This window comes from Rhinoraja longicauda, chromosome 42 (assembly GCF_053455715.1).
Source record: "Rhinoraja longicauda isolate Sanriku21f chromosome 42, sRhiLon1.1, whole genome shotgun sequence".
NCBI classification, from domain to species: domain Eukaryota; kingdom Metazoa; phylum Chordata; class Chondrichthyes; order Rajiformes; family Arhynchobatidae; genus Rhinoraja; species Rhinoraja longicauda.
In genome coordinates, this window is record NC_135994.1 from 8,694,761 (window position 1) to 8,722,216 (window position 27,456).

Here is a 27,456-nt window from a genome sequence, read left to right on the forward strand (position 1 = left end):
TGGGCAGTCTTTCTAAATCAAAGAATGTGGCCAATTAAAGATTCCAGTGCAACATCTTTGGTGCGAGGAGTGACGCACAATGCTTCCACTCATTTTTAACATCGCTAACTAGCAATTATATAATGCCTTGGATGGGTATGAGGGTGTGCAGCGTAGGTTCACCAGGTTAATTCCCGGAATGGCGGGACTGTCGTATGTTGAAAGACTGGAGCGACCAGGCTTGTATACGTTGGAATTTGGAAGGATGAGAGGGGATCTTATCGAAACGTATAAGATTATTAAGGGGTTGGACACGTTAGAGGCAGGAAACATGTTCCTAATGTTGGGTGAGTCCAGAACCAGGGGCCACAGTTTAAGAATAAGGGGTCAGCCATTTAGAACGGAGATGAGGAAAAACTTTTTCAGTCAGAGAGTTGTAAATCTGTGGAATTCTCTGCCTCAGAAGGCAGTGGAGGCCAATTCTCTGGATGCTTTGAAGAGAGAGCTAGATAGAGCTCTTAAAGATAGCGGAGTCAGGGGGTATGGGGAGAAGGCAGGAACGGGGTACTGATTGAGAATGATCAGCCGTGATCACATTGAATGGCGGTGCTGGCTCGAAGGGCCGAATGGCCTCCTCCTGCACCTATTGTCTATTGTATGCCCCACAAAGCTCGATATTATGAAATAAAATTTGATGGAGAGCCACATAGGAAAACTTATGGCAGATGGCTAAGGGGACGGTCAATGAGATAGGTTTTAAATTGCTTGTAAGAGGTGGAGATGCAGGGAGATTTAGCGAGGGGGGTTTCCAGACTTCAGGCTTGGTGAGCTGAAAGTATTGTCACCAGGAGGGGGGGGGCAGCTAACTTCAGGGATGACTAAGAGGCCAGAATGGAGGAAGGAGGAGGTCTTGCAGGAGTTTGGGACTAATGCAGGTTCATAGGTTCACAAGTGATAGGAGCAAAATTAGGCCATTCGGCCCATCAACTTTACTCCGCCATTGGTGTTAATGGCCATTAACATTTAGTAAAGCACTTCAGGGAGGATCACAGAATGAGGATCGTTCTGTGGATAAATGGCTGTTAGTTACTCCATTACATCCAGTAAAAATAATCATTTACCCTTCAGTTCAACTTCTGTCAAACCCTGAGAAAACTCAAAACAAATTTCTCATAATGGGGTGATCAGAATTGCACCCGATTCTTCGATTGGGGCTGAATATTTAATACTGAAAATATCACCATCGAACACAGAACAGTACAGCACAGGAACAGGCCCTTCGGCCCACAACGTCTGTGCCAAACATGATGCCAAGACCAATCCTATAAGGTCATACGTGATAGGAGCAGAATTGGGCCATTCAACCCATCAAGTCTACTCCGCCATTCAATCATGGCTGATCTATCTATCCCTCCTAACCCCATTCTCCTGCCTTCTCCCCATAACCCCTGACACCCGCACTAATCAAGAATCTATCTCCGCCTTAAAAATATCCATTGGCCTGGCCTCCACAGCCATCTATGGCAATGAATCCCACAGATTCACCACCCTCTACAGTCAGGTTGCAGCAACAGGGAGACTTGGAGAGATTTAGAGACAAAGTGAGAGTCTGATGATTTACTAACTACACAGCAGCAACCATAATGGGCCACAAGCAGTGGCCACACTACCTGCTGAACCACGCAGTGGGCATGCATCGTGATTTTGTGGACCCACCATCAGTTGCAGAAACTATCCTGAGGCAAAACAAATCAAAGGTGATGGCCGCTGGCAATAAAGCCAAAACAAGGGTGGGTCAGAACAAGCCAAGCCCATGAAACAACTTGAGGGACTGACAGCCAGCAAAGCTATAGCCTCAAGCTTAGCCAACTGTCAAACCTGTCAGCATTTTGAATGCTCTGAATAAATCTGATGTTCAGAAACATTTAAAAGATATGAGATTAATTAATCTGTGAAACCAGTGAAAAAAAATCTTTTAATGATGAAAAAACACCATGGGGCGGCACGGTGGCGCAGCGGTGGAGTTGCTGCCTCACAGCGCCAGAGAACCGGGTTCCATCCTGACCACGGGTGCTGTCTGTACGGAGTTTGCACGTTCTCCAAAGATGTACAGGTTTGTAGGTTGATTGGCTTCAGTAAAAAAAAAATGTAACTTGTCCCTAGTGAGTAGGATAGTGAGAGTGTGCAGGGATCGTTGGGCGGCACGGACTCGGTGGGCTGAAGGGCCTCTTTCTGCGCTGCATCTTTAAACTAAACTAAACTAAAGATTAAAAACATTGATCCAATGTAATAATACAAAAGCATATAAATTGCCATTCAGCCTTGTAACCTTTCTTCTTCATGCACGGTGGCGCAGTGGTAGAGTTGCTGCCTCACGGCGCCAGAGACCCGGGTTCCATCCTGACCGCGGGTGCTGTCCGTACGGAGTTTGCACGTTCTCCCCGTGACCTGCATGGGTTTTCTCCAGGTGCTCCGATTTCCTCCCACATCCCAAAGACGTGTGGATTTGTAGGTTAATTGTCCCTCTAATGCATAGGGAGTGGATGTGAAATGGTGATAACATAGAACTAGTGGGAAACAGGCCCTTCAGCCCACTGAGTCCACGCTGGTCACCCGTACCCATGTGACCGGCGCGGACTCAGTGGGCTGAAGGGCCTGTTTCCACACTGTGTCTCTAAACTAAACTAAACTCTAAACAGCCTCAGGTTTAATGTAGAACAGGTTCAGTGGGACAGTTCCCCAGGGCAACTCCCAGAGAATTTGAGGCAGTTTATGCTGTGACACAACCTGGGAGTGCACCAGCAGAACATGGAATATGGAACAGTACAGCACAGGAACAGGCCCACAATATCCGTGCCAAACATGATGATCTCTGCCTGCACATGATCCACATCCCTCCATCTCCTGCATATCATGTGCCTACCTGCAAGCCTCTTAAAGGCCACTCTCGTATCTGCTTCCAACATGACCAACATTGCAGTCCTGAACTTGGACTGCTGCACTGCAGCATCTTATAAAGAAGTGCAGGAACTGAGAATGGGGTGGCAGCAGATACAATGACCATGTTTGAGAGACATTCAGACACACACTTGAATAGGCAAAGCATAGAAGGTACTGTGGGCAAATAGTTTTAGTGCAGATGGGCAAGAAGATCACACAATGGGCTGAAGGGCCTCTTTCTGTGACTGGGGGCACTTTATACACGATACCTGTTGGCGCATAATTTCAATAACGCCCCCTTTCATTCCAATCCCCACTCCCACCCTCACCATAACCCTTTGCTTACGGAAGATGAAGCTTTGGATTGTGCACCGGCACAGTAAGAGCAGTCCCCAGCAGGGAGAGCAACTCTGGAGTAGACGGCACTCTTGTGTTGAGCAGAGACTCACCCTGACAGCTCCCTGGGTCTTTTGCGTGCAAGCTGCATCGTCCTGTGGCTCACCGTGAGCCTGGCTCAGGCTGTGCTACGTGGCTGAGGGGGAGGTGCAGTCAGAGGCACAGTGGCAATGTTGGACACCGAGGGACATCTGCCCTGACGGTTCCACCATCTTCCCCACAGCCGGCCGTGAATCTCGAGGTGTCCAGTGATGTGTGCAATCAGAGTGAGAGCAGGCTCGGTCATTGAGTTCATCCTGGGCTGCAGTCTGAGGAACCAAGGTCGTTCGTCTCACACCTCAGTGCACTCCACTCAGCGTGATACTTACATTTGGAGACAGCTCGCAGCAGTCCAGTTGTTTGACGGGACAATGAAGAAGGGTGCAATGGCTGTTGAGGGGACCCTGGTCCTTATCCGGCTGCAGCAAAGACCAGGGCTGTGTTGAGCAAACCGACGGCGTGCTCAGACCATGCCCCCTGCCCGCTCACCAAATGCGCAAACTTGCCTGCAGATGCCCGGCGGTGGAGGAGGACGCAGGAAGAGCTGAGATGAGCGTGGCACTGGGGTGCCAGGCTTGGCGGCAACTCATTGTGGCAGGCCATCGTTAGTTTGAAGAAGAGTCTGGACCCGAAACGGAGTCTGAAGAAGGGTTTCGACCTGAAACGTCACCCATTACTTCTCTCCAGAGCTGCTGCCTGAGTTACTCCAGCATTTTGTATCTACCTCCGATTTAAACCAGCATCTGCAGTTCTTTCCTGCACATCATTAGGTCAGATTAGTTTAGAGATACAGTGCGGAAACAGGCCCACCGAGTGCGTGCCGACCAGCGATACCCACACACTAGGCACTATCCTACGCACAAGGGACAATTTACAATTTCTTTATCGAAGCCAATTAACCTGCAAACCCGCACATCTTTGGAACGTTGGAGAAAACCCACGCAGGTCACGGGGAGAACGTGCAAACTCTGTACAGACAGCACCCGTAGTCAGGATGGAACCCGGGTCTCTGGTGCTGTGAGGCAGTAACTCTACCGCTGTGCCACCGTGCCATAGAAACATAGAAAATAGGTGCAGGAGGGGGCCATTCGGCCCTTCGAGCCAGCACCGCCATTCATTGTGATCATGGCTGATCATCCCCAATCAATACCCTGTGCCTGCCTTCTCCCCATATCCCTTGATTCCACTAGCCCCTAGAGCTCTATCTAACTCTCTCTTAAATCCATCCAGTGATCTGGCCTCCACTGCCCTCTGTGGCAGTGAATTCCACAAATTCACAACTCTCTGGGTGAAAAAAAAAATTCTCCCCATAGTTTTAAATGGCCTCCCCTTTATTCTAAGACCCTAGTGTGCTCTTCTCCAGCAGGTGTGCAGGTGCTTGCAAGCCCATTTCTGTCTCTTTGGTAGCAGCAGAAGCCATGGGTTTCTTTCTCCTCACCACTTGTACTTTATCTCCCTTTTGAAACAATCACATTTTAAGCAAAATAAAAGCACAGTGTGTTGCTGTTGACGGATGGATGTGTTTTTATTGCTCTTGCTGAACTTTGCGATGGTATCCCTGCTTGGTGCAGACCTATGAACCTCTCACTTCCCAGCAGCCCAGAGTCGTCTAACTTATTCACACCAGCATGGGTGACCATACTTCATCTGACCCCCCTCCACATTTCTCTTGGCAGTATGGGGAAGCTGATTTTTCAGGGAGGCTCTGTCTGAAGTCCCATTGCATCTCACTCTGTCCATGACGTTTGGAGGCACCTGCAATGTCTCTGGTCAGCCTCTGGCGGAATCTGGAATCACACCGCCCGCAGGCTCCGCTGTTGGGACGTGACCATCTCACGTCAGCTATTCCTTGCCCGATACCAGGCCGGGCGACATCCACTGCTTGCTGCTGCCAGCTAGACGGGGCTTTATATGAGTTGGAGCGCTCGCATAGATGGCATCTAGTTGTGGACGGCAGTGCCCTGTGCTGCCCATTGAACCTACACTAACATTGCATCCACCTCTGCTCAGAGGTTTGCCTCTGCAACTCGTGTGCTGCATTTTGTGCCATCTTCTCCAAGGCAAGAAGAGACATCGTTGACAGGGTCCATTTGGACTGCTCTTGCACTACAACGGTCTCTCCAAGCATGGTGGCAGGTGGGAAGCAAATGGTGCACACCCTTTAATGGAAAGAGTTTCATCGTGATCTCTTTAGCTGTCTGCCTGGCCACCATGCAGATCTTTTGAAGTCGAGATCTGCGTGGCACTTTATGCTGTCGGATGGATCCATTCCACAGCCAAGGCCACAGTGTTCCCAGTTTCCGTGTTGCTCGGATTTCCTTCAGGGGTTCAGAGGCACCGATGTCCTGCTGCAGATAGGCCAGGCCAGAGAGGGAGGCAGACACAAAATGCCGGAGTAACTCAGCATCAATGGAGAGACGGAATGGTGACGTTTCGGGTCGAGGCCCTTCCTCAGGGCACTGCACTTCAGGTACAGAGAGGATCTACTGCATTGGGATGAGGAATGAGAACGATTACATGGGGAGACCTGAGCAGAGCAGGTTAGGAGGTTTGAAGGAGCTGTTCAAAATCATCTAGTAATTAAGAGTAAGCCAGGGAAAAGTCTTTATAATGGCAGTGGCGATGGTAATAAAAAGACACGGGTTTCAGAGGGAGAGCGAGGAACAGGAGAGGTGATTTTGATTCACACACTGAGTTAGGATTTGGAACAGACTGCTTGAAAGGGCGGTGGAAGAAGATTCCACGGGAACTTTGAAAAGAGGAATTGGATATACATTTAAAACTATGCAGGGTCCAGGGTAATGAGCACGGGAGTAGGATTATTGGGATGGCCATTTCAACAAGGCTAGGTCTTATCCATGGTATAATGGTAGGGTTCCCAGACCAAAGGCAGGTGCTCCTCACAAACAGAAGCGGCTGAATTTCAGTATCTGTTTCTGAAAGATAGATAGGTGTCTGATGGAAGGTTGAGGCCCCGACACTGAATGTTAATGCTCCCACAGCTGAGATGTCAGGCCCTTCTGCCTCCCTCCCTCCGGCAGTCAGCTCGGCTGGCCACCATCTCCCCTCGAGGTTCTAGGTCCAAGCCTCACCGGGGGGGATGGTGGACATAATCGCGGGCTGCTGCTTCTGTAACAGAGCTCTGGGCTGGTGACGAGTACCATGAGCTTTTTTGGGGGGAATGAAACAGTAGAGTGGGGCTCCATTTGCTGGATCCAGTGGATGGTTCAAAGAAAATCAGAGCATTCACCACATTCCACCCACCAGTGTTGGAGCCGCTACATTGTGACACCAGTTATATTCTTCTTACATTGCCTTGGGAATCTCCCACGGTCATTCATCAACCATTCTTGAAGCCGCTAAATGTTCTATCTTACAACTGTGACACCACGTAAATTCCTCTCACATTGATTTTGGTTACAAGGTTAATGGCGCAATATAAATCCAAGACCTTTCCAGTGGTGTGAATGCCTGTGGTGGCAAGCGGCTAAACCTCAGTGTCACTTTGTGCCAAAGTCCAAACGCTTGCCTTTTTCCATCTGCCACTCCTGGTTTCTCCACTCTGCTTGGCGCATCCATTTCTGCTGCGGTATGGGTCGGACTGAATCCTTCTCATCTTTCCTCTCGCGCTCTGCGAATGTTCGGCTCGCAAAATGCGCTCTGTGACCAAGCGGCTCGCTACAGCTTGCCTGTAACGCAAAGCACACGGCGATTTCCCCTGCATGGGGCACTCTCGAGGCAGTGCAGAAAGGGGACTCTGGGTGGAGTTTCAGACTTTAGAGATACAGCGTGGAAACAGGCCCTTCGGCCCACCGAGTCCGCGCCGACCAGTGATCCCCGCACACTAACACTATCCTACACACACTGGTGACAATTTATAATTTTACCAACCCAATTAACTTACAAACCTGTACGTCTTTGGAGCGTGGGAGGAAATTAACATACAAACTCCATACGGACAACATCGTAGTCAGGATCGAAACTGGGTCTCTGGCGCTGTGAGGCAGTAACTCTGCCGCTGCGCCAACTGCCCACTGCACCATTCAATACGGTCTGGGCTGATCTATCTCAGAACCATTCACTCCAGATCTCCTGATTCCTTTCATATCCAAAAGCTGTCTTCCTGGATATACTCAGTTGCCAAGCGACCACAACCATCTTTAGTTTAGTTTAGTTTAGAGAAACAGCTTGCAAACAGGCCCTTCGGCCCATCGAGTCCGCTCCGACCAGCAATCATCCCGTACACTAACACTATCCTACATACAAGGGACAATTTACAATTTACAGAAGTCAATTAACCTACAAACCTGCACGTCTTTGGAGTGTGGGAGGAAACCGGAGCACCCGGAGAAAACCCACGCAGGTCACAGGGAGAAACGTGCAATCTCCGTACAGACAGCGCCCGTGGTCGGGATGGTACCCGGGTCTCTGGCGCTGTGAGGCAGCAACTCTACCACTGCGCCACCGTGCCGCCATCTTGGGTAGACAATTCCAGACATTCACCACCTTGGTGAAGATCGTGACCATGTATCACTGTTTCCTCTGTGAGCTTCTGGAGAACAAGGAATGTCATGGGACCCTGGCGTATCTGGCAATAAAATAACCTGAATCTGAATCTAAAATTTCTCTTCATCTCCATCCTGAACGGCTGCCCCCTTGTTTGCGAGATTGAGATGCATGATTGTAGATACTCTGGCCAAGGAGAATCCACTGCACATCTCCACTGTCAGCTCCGGCTAAGGATTTTATATATTACAGAGATTGCCTCGTCTTCTTCTAAACTCAAGAGATTGCAGACGAATGAATTGTGGATTTGATCCCCATTTTGGAGACTTGAGTGCCAAATGTTGGCTGGCACTACAGTGCAGCACTGAGGGTGTGCCGAGTTTGGTGAAAGGCGCTTGTCTTTCACCAATGCAAACCTTCCTGGTTTATTTTTAAGCCGTACTCAGGCAAGTAGTAAATGTAGTTGGGGCTACACAGTGGCACAGCGGTAGACTGATTTCCATACATTTCCTTCCACTGACTTCAACTCAACAGGCAATCTTTCTGCACTATTAAGCACCAGCAACTAAAGACAAATTCTTCCTTCCCCATACAAACTCTGTCTTGCAGCAACACTGTATAAGAACAAGACAAGGTGAAGGCACGGTGGCGCAGCGGTAGAGTTGCTGCCTCACACCACCAGAGACCCGGGTTCCATCCTGACTACGGGTACTGTCTGTACGGAGTTTGCACGTTCTCCCCGAGACCTGCGTGGGTTTTCCCCGGGTGCTCCGGTTTCCTCCCACACTCCAAAGACGGACAGGTTTGTAGGGTAATTGGCTTCGGTAAAATTGTACATTGTCCCTAGTGAGTGTAGGATAGTGTTAGTGTACGGCTTGTCGACACAGACTCGATGGGCCAAAGGGCCTGTTTCAGCGCTGTATCTCTAAAGTCTAAAAAGTCAAGGTGTTTTCCGGAGAGGCAAGGAACTGCAGATGTGGGAATCTTGAGCAGAACACAGAGTGCTGGAGGAACTCAGAGGGTCAGGCGGCATCTGTGGAGGGAATGGACAGGCGATGCTTCTGGTCAGGACCTTTCTGTCCCAACCCGAAATGCCGCCTGTCCATTTCCCTCCACAGATGCCGCCTGACCCACTAGTTCCTTCAGCAATTTGTATTTTGAGTAGGTATTTTCTATTTTGTCAGTCACTACGGCAGGCATTTTACCCACAGTGCATTTTTCCCTGCACCACACTGAACTTGACAATAAACACAACTTGATTGGATCGCTATCAACTTTTTAAAAAAAGCTTGTGTAAAGAAAAGCATGCTAAATCAAACAAGACAATTCTTTCCTTGAGAAATTCAATGAAATATTAGCACATTTGTTTTAATTAACTCTAAATTGAAATGGTATACTTGATTGGATGAAATTCTATTCGGCATGACAAAACCAATTTCATGATCGCAAAATATGAGTTGTGGTGTTAAGCGATATGGATTCCTATTTCTACTGAAAATAATCTAAAATGCAGGGTATGAGATGCTTTTCATGGGCACTTGTTGTGGTGTTAGCTATTCTACATTGAAGCAATCAGTGAGCAGAAATTGGCTTTTGTTCAGCTTCTTGCCCCTGATTGCTCTGCTGTAAGTCTTTGTTTGGCAATCAGCCATGTTCTTTGCTGATACATGAATCGTGCCTCTGATTTAGACAGGGCGGCACGGTGGCACAGCGGTAGAGCCGCTACCTCACAGCGCCAGAGACCCGCCTCCCATCCTGGCCTGTGAAATCCTGGGTGTGTGAAATTTTCACGTTCTCCCTGAGACCTCATGGCTATCCTCTGGATAGTTTGTTTGTTTGTTTAGTTTGGAGACACAGTGCGGAAACAGGCCCTTCGGCCCACCGAGTCCGTGCCGACCAGCGATCCCCGTAGACTAACACTGACCTACACACACTAGAGACAATTTATAATTTTACCAAGCAAATTAACTTACAAACCTGCGCGTCTTTGGAGTGTGGGAGGAAACCGGAGCGCCCGGAGAAAACCCACGCAGGTCACGGGGAGAACGTGCAAACTCCGTACAGATGGCACCCGTAGTCAGGATGGAACCCGGGTCTCTGGCGCTGTGAGGCAGCAACTCTACCGCTGCGCCACCGTGCCGCCCGGGTTTGGTTGTCAGCTCAGGTGCTGTGTGTGTGGAGTTTGCAAGTTCTCCTTGTGACCGCTTGGGTTTCCTCCGGGTGATCCTGTTTCTTTCCATATCCCAAAGACGTGCGGGTTTGTGGGTTAATCGGCCCTCTGTAAATTGCCCCCCTATTGTTTAGGGAGTGGATGAGAAAGTGGGATAACACAGAACTAGTGTGAACGGGTCAGCACTGTCTCAGTGGGCTGAAGGGCCTGTTTCCACGCTTTGTCTCTAAACTAAACTAAACTAAACAACTGAATGGATTCGCTGTTCCAGCATCAGATTTAGTGTAGAACAGGTTCAGTGGGACAGTTCCCCAGGGCAACTCCCAGAGAATTAGAGGCAGTTTATGCTGTGTCACAACTTGGGAGTGCACCAGCACACTATCAATCATAAATAAATAAAAGGAAAGGAAATAATGTGAGCCAATGCCCCTGCTTCTGATCACCACCCTCTGAGTTCTGCTGTGAAGTAGGTCTTAGGAACAATTTCATTCCAAAATGTGATGCCCTCTACAATTAAATAGCCACCCGCAAACCAAGCTCTCTCAGTCTGAAGAAGGGTCTCGACCCGAAACGTCACCCGTTCCTTCTCTCCAGAGATGCTGCCTGTCGCGCTGAGTTACTCCAGCACTTTGTGTCTATCTTCAGTGTAAACTAGCATCTGCAGTTCCTCCCTGCACATGCTCTCCCAGATATTTGTCTATCCATGCCAAGTAAAGACGGCAGTTAATGCAGGTCGGGTCAAAATCGAGAAGAAAACAAGGAACTTTCATCTATAAACTAAATTCAAATTGACTTTAGACTAGAGATACAGCGCGGAAACAGGCCCTTCGGCCCATCGAGTCCGCGCCGGCCAGCGATTGCCCGCTCACACTAGTTCTATCCTACACATTTTAGTGACACTTTGGAGAAGCCAATTAACCCACAAACTTGCACGTCTTTGGAGTGTGGGAGGAAACCGGAGCACCTGGAGAAAACCCACGCAGGTCACGGGGAGAACGTGCAAACTCCGTACAGACGGCACCCGTGGTCAGGATTGAACCCGGGTCTCTGGCGCTGTGAGGCAGCAACTCTACCACTGTGCCACCGTGACGCCCTAAATTGCTGCAAGAACATTCACATATTATGCAATTAAACAGACTAACTGCCGCTTCACACACATTAAAGGTGGATGATGACGGAATAAAGATTCAAGAATGACACCATAGTGCCAGCTTGTTAAACCTTGAACACACATCAGCTACACCCAGGGTGCTGACAATCCTCTCACTTTCATTTTTAATACAATAAAATTAATCCTAACTGGAATTAAATTGTCTGGAGGTTCCTGTCACTTAAGTTTTCAATTTGTGGTGTTATGATGCTGCTACTTTATACAAACTAGCAGTAGCATCATAATAACTCCATGGCGTATTAAGAAATGCCCGCAATAATGCAGGCAGTGTACAGAAAAACAGAGACCCAAGCAACTACAGATGCTCGTTTATTTTTTTTAAAGTGCTGGAGTAACTCAGCGGCTCAGGCAGCATCCGTGGAGAACATGGATAGGGGACGCCTATCCATGTTCTCCAGAGATGCTGCCTGACCCGCTGAGTTACTCCAGCACTCTGTGAAACGTCACCTATCCATGTTCACCACAGATGCTGCCTGACCCGCTGAGTTACTCCAGCACTCTGTGAAACTTCACCTATCCATATTCTCCACAGATGCTGCCTGAAATGTCACCTATCCATGTTCTCCAGAGATGCTGCCTGACCCGCTGAGTTACTCCAGCACTCTGTGAAACGTCACATATCCATGTTCTCCAGAAATGCTGCCTGAACCGCTGAGTTACAAATAAGTCACAGAGTTTAGCTTTAGGTTTATTATTGTCACGTGTACCGAGGTACAGTGAAGAGCTTTGTCTTGCGTGCTGTCCAAACAGATCAGATATACTATACATAAATACAATCAAGTCAAACTCAAGCACAATAGGTAAAGCAAAGAGGAAGATACAGATTGCAGGATATAGGTTAGTTTAGTTTAGAGATACAGCGCGGAAACAGGCCCTTCGGCCCACCGAGTACGCACCGACCAGCGATCCCCGCACACTAACACTATCCTACACACACTAGGGACAATTTACAACTTTACCAAGCCAATTAACCTGCAAACCTGTACATCTTTGGAGTGTGGGAGGAAACCGGAGCACCCGGAGAAATGTCAAATACTGGAGGGCATAACTTTAAGATGCAAGGAGCAAAGTTTAAAGGAGATGTGTGGGGCAGGTTTTTTACACAGAGGGTGGTGGGGGCAGATACGATAGCGGTGTTTAATGGGCTTTTGGACAGGCACGTGGATATGCAGGGAATGGAGGGGTATGGATCACGTGCAGGCAAAGATCAGTTTAACTTGGCATCATGTTCAACACAGACATTGGGGGCCGAAGGGCCTGTTCCAATGCTGTACTGTTCGACGTTCTATAGATGTAGCCTTGGTTGGACAATGTGTAAGAAGAAACTGCAGATGCTGGTTTAAACCGAAGATAGACACAAAACGCTGGAGTAACTCAGCGGGACAGGCAGCATCTCTGGAGAGAAGGAATGGGTGACGTTTCGGGTCGAGACCTTTCTTCATATTCGACCTGAAACGTCACCCATAACTTCTCTCCAGAGATGCTGCCTGACCCACTGAGTTACTCCAGCTTTTTGTATCTGTCCTTGGTTAGACAACATCTGAAACGCTGTTTAATGGTGGAACATGGGCTCAGAAATTATTAACTGATTCACCAGAATGACGCTGGACTTTAGTGGGTTAAATTGTGAGGACAGATTGCATTGAACCTGCATTTAGTTCCATGAATGTAGAAAGCTAAGGGGGGTGATTTTCTCTGCTGGGAGTGTCACACAGGGTGATCAGCCCTTCACACAAAGGACTGTGGAAATCTGGAACTCTCGCCCAAGTTCGCCTAAGGTGGATTCAAATGAATATCTCAATCCTCAAATAATTGGATTTGTGTTTGATTATGAAACAGGTCAGCTTTCATCTAATTGAACGCCAGAAGAGAGGATAAATGGCATGCTCCTGTTTACTATGGTCAACGATCTAATACATCATTTCAGTTTCAGTTCATTTCATTGTCACGTGTACCGGGGTACAGTGAAAAGCTTATGTTGCCTGCTAACCAATCGAGCCGTCCACAGTGTACAGATACAGGATAAAGGGAATAACGTTTAGTCAAGGTAAAGCCAGTCAAAGTCCCATCAAGGATAGTCCCAGGGTCACCAATGAGGTAGATAGTAGTTCAGCACTGCTCTCTGGTTGTGGTAGGATGGTTCAGTTGCCTGATAACAGCCGGGAAGAAACTGGAGGTGTGCGTTTTCACACTTCTATACCTTTTGCCCGATGGGAGAGGGCAGCCCAGTTGGATGATGCATTGGAATACCATAGGAGGTCAAGTCTTAAAGACAATGCCAGCTTTTTCAATAGAAACCAACACGTTTATTGGAAACAAAACAAAGACTAAAAATAACATCATTAGCGTCCGTTGTGTCAAGGAAAAATAATACCCAGGCGGCACGGTAGCGCAGCGGTAGAGTTGCTGCTTTACAGCGAATGCAGCGCCGGAGACTCAGGTTCGATCCTGACTACGGGTACTGCACTGTAAGGAGTTTGTACGTTCTCCCCGTGACCTGCGTGGGTTTTCTCCGAGATCTTCGGTTTCCTCCCACACTCCAAAGACGTACAGGTATGTAGGTTAATTGGCTGGGTAAATGTAAAAAAAATTGTCCCTAGTGGGTGTAGGATAGTGTTAATGTACGGGGATCACTGGGCGGCACGGACTTGGTGGGCCGAAAAGGCCTGTTTCCGGCTGTATATATATATATGATATGATATGATATGATATGATTATAGTTGCTTTTCAAAGTTACCAGTCTTGGCTTCCTCCCGCACGCACCGAGATTTTATTTGAAATTGCAGATAATTGTTTGCACAGTCTTTGACCCGTGTCGAAAGACTAATGTAACGTCACCTCCAAGTCCCCACCAGCCAACATCATTAGCAATTTGGCAAGACCACATTTCAAACGTTTAGCCAAACTTCTTGGCTTGACCTTGACCCAGGGAAGCAGAGATAGTCTGAGGTGCCACTGATGTTTACAATGTTCCCCTAGCTCGCAGGAAGTAATTAAATGGCGGAGTGGAGGTAGATTCCTCTCTCAGAGTCACAGAGTGATACAGTGTGGAAACAGGACCTTCGGCCCAACTTGCCCACACCGGCCAACATGTCCCAGCTACACTTGTCCCACCTGCCCGCGTTTGGCCCATATCACTCCAAACTTGACCTATTCATGTAACTGTCTAACTGTTTCTGAAACATTAGGATAGCCCCAGCCTCAACTACCTCCTCTAGCAACTCGTTCCATACACCCACCACCATTTGTGTGAAAAAGTTCCTATTAAATTCCCTCAGATTCCTATTAAATCTTTCCCCCCTCACCGTAAACCTACGTCCTCCGTTACTCGATTCCCCTACTCTGGGCAAGAGACTCTGTGCATCTACCCGATCTATTCCTCATGATTTTATACAGCTCTATACGATCACCCCTCATCCTCCTGCACTCCAAGAGTCCCAGCCTAATCAGCCTCTTCCCAACACAGCTACCTTTTATTATCAGATGCATGCAAAATTGATGTGATGCCATTTTCCTTCTTTTCAAGGGAGAACATCCTTGTGCTGGATATCTTCTTTGAAGCCCTAAACTACGAAACGATTGAACAGAAGAAAGCCTACGAAGTTGCTGGCTTGCTGGGTGAGTGTTACTTGGCTAGGGGTTTGGCCACACGGACACAACAAACACCAAATGCCCCAAATAACAAAACCCCATTAGTACTAATACCAGCACTAGTACTAATACCAGCACTAGTATTAATACTAGCACATACTAATACCAGTACTAGTACAAATACCAGCACTAGTATTAATACTAGCACATACTAATACCAGTATGAGTACTAATACCAGCACTAGTACTAATACTAGCACATACTAATACCAGTATTAGTACTAATACTAGCACATACTAATACCAGCACTAGTACTAATACTAGCACATACTAATACCAGTACTAGTACTAATACCAGCACTAGTACTAATACTAGCACATACTAAGACCGGTACTAGTACTAATACCAGCACTAGTACTAATACTAGCACATACTAAGACCAGTACTAGTACTAATACCAGCACTAGTACTAATACCAGCACTAGTACTAATACTAGCACTAGTACTAATACTAGCACATACTAAGACCCATACTAATACTAATACCAGTACCTGCACTAATACTGGCACTCGTACTACTAGTACTAATACGACTATAAGAATTACAAAAACTAATGGTGCAAAGTTTCGTTATTTTACTTTAGAGATACAGCACGGAAACAGGCCCTTCGCCCCACAAGGTCTATGCGACCAGCGATCACCCATTCACACTAGTTCTATCCTAGACGCTAAACATTTAACAATTTACCAAAGCCAATTAACCTACAAACCTGCACGTCCTTGGAGTGTGGGAGGAAACCGGAGCACCCGGAGAAAACACACGCAGGTCACGGGGAGAACGTACAAACTCCGTACAGACAACACCCATAGTCAGGATGGAACCCGGGTCTCTGGCGCTGTGAGGCAGCAACTCTGCCGCTGCGCCACCTTGTCTTATTATTATTGGGGATCTTATAGAAACATATAAAATTATAAAAGGACTGGACAAGCTAGATGCAGGAAAAATGTTCCCAATGTTGGGGGAGTCCAGAACCAGGGGCCACAGTCTTAGAATAAAGGGGAGGCCATTTAAAACTGAGGTGAGAAGGAACTTTTTCACCCAGAGAGTTGTGAATTTGTGGAATTCTCTGCCACAGAGGGCAGTGGAAGCCAAATCACTGGATGGATTTAAGACAGAGTTAGATAGAGCTCTAGGGGCTAGTGGAATCAAGGGATATGGGGAGAAGGCAGGCACGGGGTACTGATTGTGGATGATCAGCCATGATCACAATGAATGGCGGTGCGTACAGGCTCGAAGGACCGAATGGCCTCCTCCTGCACCTATTTTCTATGTTTCTATTATGCAGTGTTGCTGCATGAGTATGTACGGGAAAGGATAAATTGGCCATTGAGTCTACTCCACCATTCAATATGGCTGATCTATCTTTCCGTCTGAACCCTATTCTCCTACCCATAACCCCTCACACCCGTACTAATCAAGAATCTGTCTATGGACACAAGAAGCGGGAGCTACTCTACCGCTGCGCCACCGTGCTGTCCGTAAAACACTGGCCCTGTTGCCAGGACTTCAAGGCCTGAGCTTATGGGAGAGGTTGGGGCAGGCTAGGACTTTATTCCTTGGAGCGCAGATGAATGAGGGTTGATCTTTTTGAAGTGTATAAAATCATAGATCGGGTAGATGCACAGAGTCTCTTGCCCAGAGTTGGGGAATCAAGAACCATAGGGCACAGGTTTAAGGTGAGGGGGGAGGATTTAAAAGGAACCTGAGGGGTAAACATTTTTCACACAGAGAGAGGTCGGTATACAGAATGTGCTGCCAGAGGAGGTAATTGAGGCAGGGACTATCACATTTAAAAGACATTTGGACAGGTACATGGATCGGACAGGTTTGGAGGGATATGGGCCAAACGCGGGCAGGTGGGACGAGTGTAGCTGGGACATGTTGGTTGGTGACGGCAAGTTGGGCCGAAGGGCCTGTTTCCACACTGTGTGACTGTTACTCTAAACATCTGTCTTTATTAGACAATAGTATTCTCACTATTCCTTCTCTCACCCATTCCTTCTCTCCCGAGATGCTGCCTGACCTGCTGAGTGACTCCAGCATTTTGTGAATAAATAGTATTCTCACTGACTGACTCCCTAAAGCCTTTCCACCATCGATAAGGTACAAGTCAGGAATATGATAGGGTACTCTGCACTTGCCTGTGAGAAGCACAACACTATTCACTGGAAGAGACCCCATTTGATATGGCACCCCATCCACCTCTCAAAACCTCCAGGCCAACCAACATGCCCCATCGACACTAGTCCCACCGTACCACACAGATACAACTGTGAAGACGGTGGTAATTGCTTGTGCTCTATCTTGATTTCATCGGACTGCACTCTAAATATCCTGGCCTGGCATGTAATGACGGCTTTTGTTAACCATCATGCTGAAATGAAAGTTCTGTGTACACAGAACAAAAGGCAATCAGTCCCACGCTGAGAGTGTGGATCAAAATTCGAATTATCGGAATCGTGGGTGTACAATCTAGAAGGTCACGGGGAATGTGAAAACTTTGGTGGTTTCTGCCTCAGTTTGCTGCTACGTCAATTGAACTGTCATTCTGTCTTCAATAAGCAATGGGTCTCCTAGGGTAGGGACATCGAGAACTAGAGGGCACAGCTTTAAGGTGGGAGGGAAAGATTTAAAAGCAATCTGAGGAGAGATTAGAGGAAGCTACACTAACTACTTGCTCAAGATATTCACTTTAAACTTCCGACACAGAAAATTTACAGAGGGCCAATTAACCGACAAACCCACACGTTTTTGGGATGTGGGAGGAAGCCGGAGCACCCGGAGAAAACCCACGCAGGTCACGGGGAGAACGTGCAAACTCCGCACAGACATCACCCGTGGTCAGGATGGAACCCAGGTCCCCGGCGCTGGAAGGCAGCAACTCTACCGCTGCGCCACCAGAGACCCGGGTTCCATCCTGACCACGGGTGCTGTCTGTGCGGAGTTTGCACGTTCTCCCCGTGACCTGCGTGGGTTTTCTCCGGGTGCTCCGGTTTCCTCCCACACTCCAAAGACGTGCAGGTTTGTAGGTTAATTAGCTTGGTAAAATTGTAAATTGTCCTTTGTATGTAGGGTAGTGTCAATGTGCGTGGATCGCTGGTCGACGCGGACTCGGTGGGCCGAAGGGCCTGTTTTTCCACTGTATCTCTAAATTAAACTCAACAGTGTTGTCGTATAGAGAGCAAGAATGGCTAATGTTAATCATTCAAACTCTGCACTTTTACTTCTGAAATATGGGTTGTATCCAAGCTAGATTGATACAGATAACAGTCGACAGTAATAACCTTAAAAGTCCAAATAATAATATGTTTGTATAGTTTCAGCTCAGTTTTGAACAGGCCTAATTCTTCAGTATAAAACTGATCATAGAGTCAAACAGCATTAAACCACACCCTTCGGCCCAACATGCTCTATGTATCCACCTATCGTCTGAAGAAGGGTCTCGACCTGAAACGTTACCCATTCCTACTCTCCAGAGATGCTGCTTGTCCCGCTGAGTTACTCCAGCTTATTGAGTCTATCTTCCACCTATCACTCGCCAGGCTTTGTCCTGTCTCTGTGCAGGAAGGAACTGCAGATGCTGGTTTATACAAACGGTAGACACAAAGTGCTGGAGTAACTCAGTGGGTCAGGCAGCATCTCTGGAGAAAAGGAATAGGTAAAGTTTCAGGTCAGTAGAAAGGTTCCAACCCAAAAAGTCACCTATCCATGTTCTCCAGAGATATTGCCCGGCCCACTGAGTTACTCCAGCACTGTGAAACGTCACCTATCCATGTTCTCCAGAGATGCTGCCTGACCCGCTGAGTTACTCCAGCACTGTGAAACGTCACCTATCCATGTTCTCCAGAGATGCTGCCTGACCCGCTGAGTTACTCCAGCACTCTGTGAAACGTCACCTATCCATGTTCTCCAGAGATGCTGCCTGACCCGCTCCCTCCTCCCCCTCCCTCCCCCCTCCATCTTTTGGAGATCGATTTAAACTTTAAAATGTGAATAACTTAAAAAATATAACACCGATTTCAATGAAACTTCTTCCATTAGCACCAAAGGGACGACGGTGAGTAAGGTGGGCCTAAAATTGTCGCGCTATCGTGTACCGTTTTGGCTGTAGTTCAGGAACAAACAAACAAACAAACAAGAGTTTTAGTGTATAGATGACTTTTGGATTTAGTGGTGAAGTTGACATTCCAATCAGGCGTGGGAGCACAGCGAAACCCCAACTTAAATGGACAGCCTATCCGAGTGATAGGTGGAAAGGCTGGTGACGTACTGATATTGTGCACTACCTGCATCGCAACAAGCACACTCAAAGACTAGCGAGGGAGTTGGACTAACGGATTCAAGGGATATGGGGAGAAAGCAGGAACGGGTTTTGGATGATCAGTGAATGGCGGTGGCTCTTGGTCCTCCAAAATATTCCAAATAGAATTTAAACTGGAGGTGCTGGCTCGAAGGGCCAAATGGCCTACTCCTGCACATATTTTCTATATTTCTACTATCAGCCACGGGCGAGAGGAGGAGAATTATTTCCTTTCCTTGGTAATTGTGATGATTTGGAGCCTACGGGCTGATAAAACGGTCGATGGTAGAAGAAGAGGAGGAAGCACTGGAAAAAAACTACCAGACAACTTCTCCAGAGAGCTAGAACGGACGCGATGGGCCGAATGGCTTCGTTTGCTAAGTTGTTCTGCCGTTCTGTAAAAGGGTTGTATCACACTGTCATCCTGGTTGGTGTGTCACACCAATGTGGAACTCCAGTTTCAACCAATGGTCAATTCTGGGATCCAACAAGACGAGATTCTCTTGGCTGCGAAGGTCTTGAACTGGACTTTCACAGTGAGTTGAGTGTGTATTTGATCCCTTGGGACTTTTAAAAACCAATGCAAAGAGATCTATGCTCTTATTCTTTCCCCCTGCTCCCCACTGTGCTCTTGCTGTTGATAAATCGCAGATGAGTACAGCACAGGATCAGGCCCTTCGGCCCACAATGTCTGTGCCGAACATGATCCCAAGTTAAACTGATCTCTGCCTGCACGTGATCCACACCCCTCCATTCCCTGCGTATCCACGTGCCCGTCCAAAAGCCCATTAAACACCTATCAAATCTGCCTCCACCACCACCCCTGGCAGCGCGTTCCAGGCCCCCACCACCCTCTGGGTAAACAACCTGCCCCACACATCTCCATTGGGGAATTGTCACAAGTGTGTGTAGAATAGAACGGGGGATCGCTGGTGGGCGCGGACTCGGTGCGCCGAAGGGCCTCTTTCCACGATTTATCTCTAAGCTAAACTAAACTGGTATGAATGGGTGCGGACTCGGTGGGCCGAAAGGCCAGTTTCCACGCTGTATCTCTAAAATAAACGAAACTAAGTGGAATGGAGGAACGGAATGGTCTCAGAGAGAGGTAATGGTGTTGAAACATATTCTTTATCTATGATAGGCTCTGTGGGATTGCATGCACGGTATATTGAGGAAAGGTGCCAAGCTTCCAGCAAGCTATTTTGATTTAGTACGTGGAACAAGTTCACTGCCATTTAGCCGCACTAATCAGGATCTTCTGTGATTTTATGTTCAAAGGTGACATTGGAGGGCAAATGGGATTATTTATTGGTGCAAGCCTTCTGACAATCCTGGAAGTCTTTGACTACGTGTATGAGGTGAGTAGTAAAAAGCCGTAGCAAAATAACGGCGTCTTATTACGTTGCGAATGCAAGAACTTCTGCATTTAAGAGGAAGCACATTCAGGGCGGCACGGTGGCACAGCGGTTGAGTTGCTGCCTCACAGTGCCAGACACCCGGATTCCATCCTGACCACGTGTGCTTCCTGTGACCATGTGCATTTTTCCCGGGATCTCCTCTTTGGCTGTCAGTGATGCCGCATGCAGCTTCCACAGTAGTTTGTTCAAGGAAGGTTTGACAGTTCTCTTCATAAGTCATAGGAGCAGAATTTGGCTATTCAGCCCATCGAGTCTACTCCACCATTCAATCGTGGCTGATCTATCTCTCCCTCCCAACCCCATTCTCCTGCCTTCTCCCCGTAACCCCTGACACCCGCACTAATCAAGAATCTATCTATCTGCCTTAAATATATCCACTGACTTGTGGCCTCCACAGCCCTCTGTGGCAATGAATTCCACAGATTCACCACCCTCTGACTGAAGAAATTCCTCCTCATCTCCTTCCAAAAGGTACATCCTTTAATTCTGAGACTGTGCCCTCTGGTCCTAGACTCTCCCACTGGTGGAAACGTCCTCTCCACATCCACTCTATCCAGGCCTTTCACTATTCGGGAAGTTTCAATGAGGTCCCCCTCATCATTTTTAAACTCCAGCGAGTACAGGCCCAGTGCTGACAAACGCTCATCATATGTTAACCCACACATTCCTGGGATCATTCTCGTAAACCCGCTGGATGCCTGATTTTCGACCATCCGCTTCAGGATTCTAGTCCATCTGCTAAATTTTCCAACTGTTCATTCTAACTGCCATTTCGGGCTCAACCAGCTTTTCATGCCTTCATTTGAGTTATTTGCACAAAGATAATAATCTACTAATCAATTAATCTCGTCTCCTTCATTATATTACCTTAAAATGTTCATTATATTACCTTAAAATATCACCACAGACAAATTGCAGGAAATCTTTAAATAGGTGTAGAGTCGAGCCGCTGCCTCACAGCGCCGGAGACCCGGGTTTCATTGTCACCTTAGGTGCTGTCTGTCTGTGTGGAGTTTGCATGTTCTCCCTGTGACCGCGTGGGTTTCCTCCGGGTGCTCCGGTAACGTCATCTACCCATTCCCTCCACAGATGCTGCCTGGCCCACTGAGTTACCCCTGCACTTAGTGATTTGTTCAATGAAAAGTCGTTCAAAGTGAAGACAGAATTCAGAATTTTCAAAAATCAGTACCAGGCAGCCATTTAGCCTAGGTGGTCACGAAATGGTCAATGAGGAAACTAAAGACAGCTAAGAGGCTGGGAAAGTTTCGCTGCAATGTCCATTTTCATTTAAATGTACGTTGTGCCTGAGGCAGAGCAGATGAGAGCAATAATTGCCTTCAATTTTGCCTGTGGCAATTTACCAATTCAATTCCATTCATTACAATTAATCTCCAATTATAATCACGCTGTTTAGAAACAAGACACAATGCCAAATGGAAGCTCAACAATATTTACTTGTAAGGACTGATACCAAGTCAATAATAGTATAAACACTTGCGACCATAGCAATCCCCACTGCCCCAGAATACATCATTGACTGGAGCTAAACCCTGAATATTTTCAGCGCAAATTACTTTCTTCACTTATCTCACTCAAGAAGCCCAGCACCATCCTGAACAAAATGTGTAGCAAGGAACTGCAGACGCTGGTTTAAATCGAAGATAGACACAAAAACTGGAGTAACTCAGCGGGACGGGCAGCATCTCTGGAGCGAAGGAATGGGTGATGTTTTGGGTCTCGACCCCCTAACGTCACCCATTCCTTCTCTCCAGAGATGCTGCCTGTCCCGCTGAGTTACTCCAGCATTTCGTGTCTGTGATAGCCTGCTTGAATTGCACCTGGTCCACACTGAATATTCACCATCGACAACGTTCACCGCACTTACTCGCCCAGGCTACTCCGACAGCACCTCCCAAACCCATGACCTGCAAGGAGGATAAGGGCAGTGGGATCGGTGGAGAGCCATCGCCTGCAGGTTCCCCCTCCAATCGCGCACACCATCCTGACTTGGAAATATATCGCCGTTCCTTCATCATCACAAGGGCAGCACAACACAAGGTGGCGCAGCGGTAGAGTTGCTGCCTCACGGCGCCAGAGACCCGGGTTCCATCCTGACCACGGGTGCTGTCTGTACGGAGTTTGTACGTTTTCCCCGTGACCTGCGTGGGTTTTCTCCGGGTGCTCCGGTTTCCTCCCACACTCCAAAGACGTACAGGTTTGTAGGTTGATTGGCCCTCTGTAAATTGTCCCAAGTGCGTATCGGACAGAACTAGTGTACGGGGTGATCGCTGGTCGGCGTGGACTTGGTGGGCTGAAGGGCCTGTTTCCACGCTGTATCTCTGAGCTAAACTAAACTGTGAAAATTCTGTAGTGTCTGGCTTTGTCTGGGACTCTTGAGGTTGGTGGGATGGAATGGGGTAGGCGGGAGAAGAGAATTTTGTAATCATTGTGTGCCCAACATACCAACCAACAAGCTGGAGCTATTCTGAGTAAACAATGAGCAGGCTGGGTCTCTATTCCTTGGAGCGCAGGAGGATGAGGGGTGATCTTATAGAGGTGTACAAAATCATGAGAGGAATAGATCGGGTAGATGCACAGAGTCTCTTGCCCAGAGTAGGGGAATCGAGGACCAGAGGACATAGGTTTAAGGTGAAGGAGTAAAGATTTAATAGGAATCTGAGGGGTGACTTTTTCACACAGAGGGTGGTGGGTATATGGAACGAGCTGTCAGAGGAGGTAGTTGAGGCTGGGACTATCCCAACGTTTAAGAAACAGTTAGACAGATACATGGATAGGACAGGTTTGGAGGGATATGGACCAAACGCAGGCAGGTGGGACTAGTGTAGATGGGACATGTTGGCCGGTGTGGGCAAGTTGGGCCGAAGGGCCTGTTTCCACACTGTGCCACTCTATGACCTCCCAGATCATAATAAATCAATAACAATATTGGGCATGGCGCAGGAACCAGAATTCGAGGAGGACCGATTTCTTCGAGGGTTATGATGCTGCGCGGTTGGCTGCAGAAATAGGGAGAAATGAGAGCATGCAGGGATATGGCAGCAATGGTGTGATGGTACCATGCCCGAGAAATGCAGTGGTGAAGCACAAACAAAGATAATGCACTTCATCATTAGCGCACTGAATGAATACTTGCTGCCAGGTAGTAATCACTCAGCAACTTTGCAGATTTGCCAGGATAAATATTGCCACTGCAAATCACAAAGCCTCCAGAGGGGGAACAAACAGTCGGATTATTGAAGGCCCAGGGACTGTGATTTATGCCAAACCTACGACCTTCGGGGAATACCACGAGCAGGATTTCAATGACATCATCCCATGAAAAGTCCTGCATTCAGCCTCAAACAAAGTTTAAAATGAATTAAAGCATAAAGTGACATTAATTGGGTTAAAAAGGTAAGAACGGATGAGTTTAATGCTGCCTCACAGCTCTCTTGTTTTATGGTAGTGGCTAGGCTAAAGATAGGCACAAAAAGCTGGAGTAACTCAGGCAGCATCTCTGGAGAGAAGGAATGGGTGACGTTTCGGTTCTGAAGAAGGGTCTCGACCCGAAACGTCACCCATTCCATCTCTCCTCAGTGCACATGAAAAAAGCTAAACTGAACTGCACTGAACTACTTTTCATATAGAAATGGAGTAAACTCGATTAGTACGGGTGTCAGGGGTTACGGGGAGAAGGCGGGAGAAGGGGGGTGAGAGGGAGAGATAGATCGGCCATGATTGAATGGCGGAGAAGATTGATGGGCCGAATGGCCTAATTCTGCTCCTAGAACTTGTGAACTTATGAAAGGCAGGGGCCACAATTAAGACACGTTCTGATCGCACAGCAATCAGCAATGTGGTTGCAGGCTGCGGGAAGATGAGGTTACAAATGGGATTCGATCCAGGAACGTGTACGGTAATGCATCTGGGGAGGACAAACACGAACATGCACAATAAATCTTGAGACACGAACACATGCAGAGGGTGAGGGAGAATGTTAGAGTGGGTGTCCTCAGCTGCCCTCCAACCCCCCACCCGGAAAGTAGCAGTGCAGTAAATAAGGTTGCTCCGTTTAGTTCAGTTTATTGTCACGAGGTACAGTGAAATGCTCCAGTCAGCAGAAAGACTGCACGTGATTACAATCGAGCTGCCCTCACTGTACAGATACAGGGTAAAGGGAATAACGTGAATAACGTTTAGTGCAAGATAAGGTCCAGCAAAGTCTGATCAAAGATAGGCCGAGGGTCTCCAACGAGGTAGATGATAGGTCACGACCGCTCTCCAGTTGGTGAGAGGACGGTTCAGTTACCTGATGACAGAACCGCCCTCACCAACTAGAGAGCGATACTGACTGACCATTGTTGTGCTAACCAGTCAGCGGAAAGACAGCACATGATTACAATCGAGCCGTCCACAGTGTACAGATACAGCACAAAGGGAATGGCGTTTAGTGCAAGGATTTGCTATCCTTGATCAGCAAAGTCTGATCAAGGATAGTCCAAGGGTCACCAATGAGGTAGATGGGAGGTCAGGACCGCTCTCTAGTTGGTGAGAGGACGGTTCAGTTGCCTGATAACAGCCGGGAAGAAACTGTCCCTGAATCTGGAGGTGTGCGTTTTCACACTTCTGTACCTCTTGTCTGATGGGAGAGGGGAGAAGAGGGAGTGGCCGGGGTGTGACTGGTCCTTGATTATGCTGCTGGCCTTGCCGAGGCAGCGTGAGGTGTAGATGGATAAATGGAGTCAAAAGTACTGTAGAGAATAAGAGCAGGATGCTGGAATCTTGTAGAACACAAAGTGCTGGATTATCTCAGCGGGTCAGGCAACGATTCTGAACAACTTGGATAGGTGATCGGGGCCTTCTTCAGAAGGTTTGAAGAAGGGTCCCAACCCGTAACGTCACATATCCATGTTCTCCAGAGATGCTGCCTGACCCGCTGAGTTACTCCAGCACTCTGTGAAACGTCACCTATCCATGTTCTCCACAGATGCTGCCTGACCCGCTGAGTTACTCCAGCACTCTGTGAAACGTCACCTATCCATGTTCTCCACAGATGCTGCCTGACCCGCTGAGTTCAGCACTCTGTGAAACGTCACCTATCCATGTTCTCCACAGATGCTGCCTGACCCGCTGAGTTACTCCAGCACTCTGTGTTCTTCAAAACATGACCTTCTGAATGTTCTCCAGTATCTTGGGGTTGGGGGGAGGTGAGGAGACACAGAGTGATACAGTGTGGAAACAGGCCCTTCATAGAGTCACAGAGTGATACAGTGTGGAAACAGGCCCTTCATAGAGTCACAGAGTGAAACAGTGTGGAAACAGGCCCTTCATAGAGTCACAGAGTGATACAGTGTGGAAACAGGCCCTTCATAGAGTCACAGAGTGATACAGTGTGGAAACAGGCCCTTCATAGAGTCACAGAGTGATACAGTGTGGAAACAGGCCCTTCATAGAGTCACAGAGTGATACAGTGTGGAAACAGGCCCTTCAGCCCAACTTGCCCACACCGACCAACATGTCCCAGCTGCACAAGTCCCACCTGCCCGCGTTTGGCCCATATCCCTCCAAGCCTTTCCTATCCATGTACCCATCCAAGTGTCTTTTCAGTGCTGTTCTGGTGCCTGCCTCAGTACCTCCTCTGGCAGTTCGCTCTATACACCCACCCCACCCTATGTGATTCTGAGTGGTTCCGAATCCTGCAGAAAGGGGATGTCACGTTGGCTGCTGGTGACGGGGGAGGGGAGGTGATTAGCGGTTCACTTGCATGGCACACTCCTCTTGATGCATCAGCAATCTTCACAGGGCACTTACCTTGTGGACCCAATCCACTCTGGTCTCTGGATATTTCTTCTTGCTGAGTGCGTCTCTTTAATTCTCTATTCCAGAGAGTTGTGATCACTACGGGTATTTCTCCCCTCCCCCATCAGGCAAGAGGTACTGAAGTACATTGACTACATCTACACCTCACGCTGCCTCGGCAAGGCCAGCAGCCCAGACCATCACACAAACCAACCTCCCTTCCACTGACTCCATCTACACCTCACGCTGCCTCGGCAAGGCCAGCAGCCCAGACCATCACACAAACCAACCTCCCTTCCATCGACTCCATCTACACCTCACGCTGCCTCGGCAAGGCCAGCAGCATAATCAAGGACCAGTCTCACCCCGGCCACTCCCTCTTCTCCCCTCTCCCATCGGGCAAGAGGTACAGAAGTGTGAAAACGCACACCTCCAGATTCAGGGACAGTTTCTTCCCGGCTGTTATCAGGCAACTGAACCATCCTCTCACCAACTAGAGAGCGGTCCTGACCTCCCATCTACCTCATTGGAGACCCTCGGACTATCTTTAATCGGGCTTTACCTTGCACTAAACGTTATTCCCTTTATCCTGTATCTGTACACTGTGGACGGCTCGATTGTAATCATGTACAGTCTTTCCGCTGACTGGTTAGCACGCAACAAGAAAGCTTTTCACTGTACCTGACATGTGTCAATAAACTAACTAAATTAGAACTAAAGTGGATTCAAATATGTGCTTGAAGGAAATGGGGGGGGGGGATTGAGAGTGATGGAGAACTGGCACAGAAGAGATGGGGCGTCAGGGAGTTCAGCCATGATAATATTGAATGACAGGGTGGGCTAGATGCGGCCTACTCCTGTGCTTATTCTCCAGTCTTTTGGGAAATTCAAGCAGAGCCCTGAGCAATGGCGTGGGAGGGGACAAAACAGGCTACATAAATCAGAGGGCAACTGGACATGGGCATGTGTCCGAGAAACACCGGCCTGACTGAAACAATGCAAAGGCTCTGGCTCAGTTAGGATAACCATGCCCCAGTGTACAATCTAATCTGACAGCATGCTGCCAAGCACTGCTTGTTCTTCC

General features: G+C 48.1%; 1 protein-coding gene across 4 annotated transcripts in view; it reads left to right on the forward strand.

Moving 5' to 3' along the window:
* The window catches only part of LOC144612040 (acid-sensing ion channel 1-like), a 655,031-nt gene that overhangs the window by 613,356 nt on the left and 14,219 nt on the right, over positions 1-27,456 (forward strand). For all 4 annotated transcript variants that reach the window (XM_078431520.1, XM_078431518.1, XM_078431519.1 and 1 more), the window contains 2 exons: positions 14,728-14,819; positions 20,434-20,513. In XM_078431520.1, coding sequence (XP_078287646.1) covers positions 14,728-14,819; positions 20,434-20,513 — 172 coding nt within the window. The remainder of the gene's footprint in view (positions 1-14,727; positions 14,820-20,433; positions 20,514-27,456) is intronic.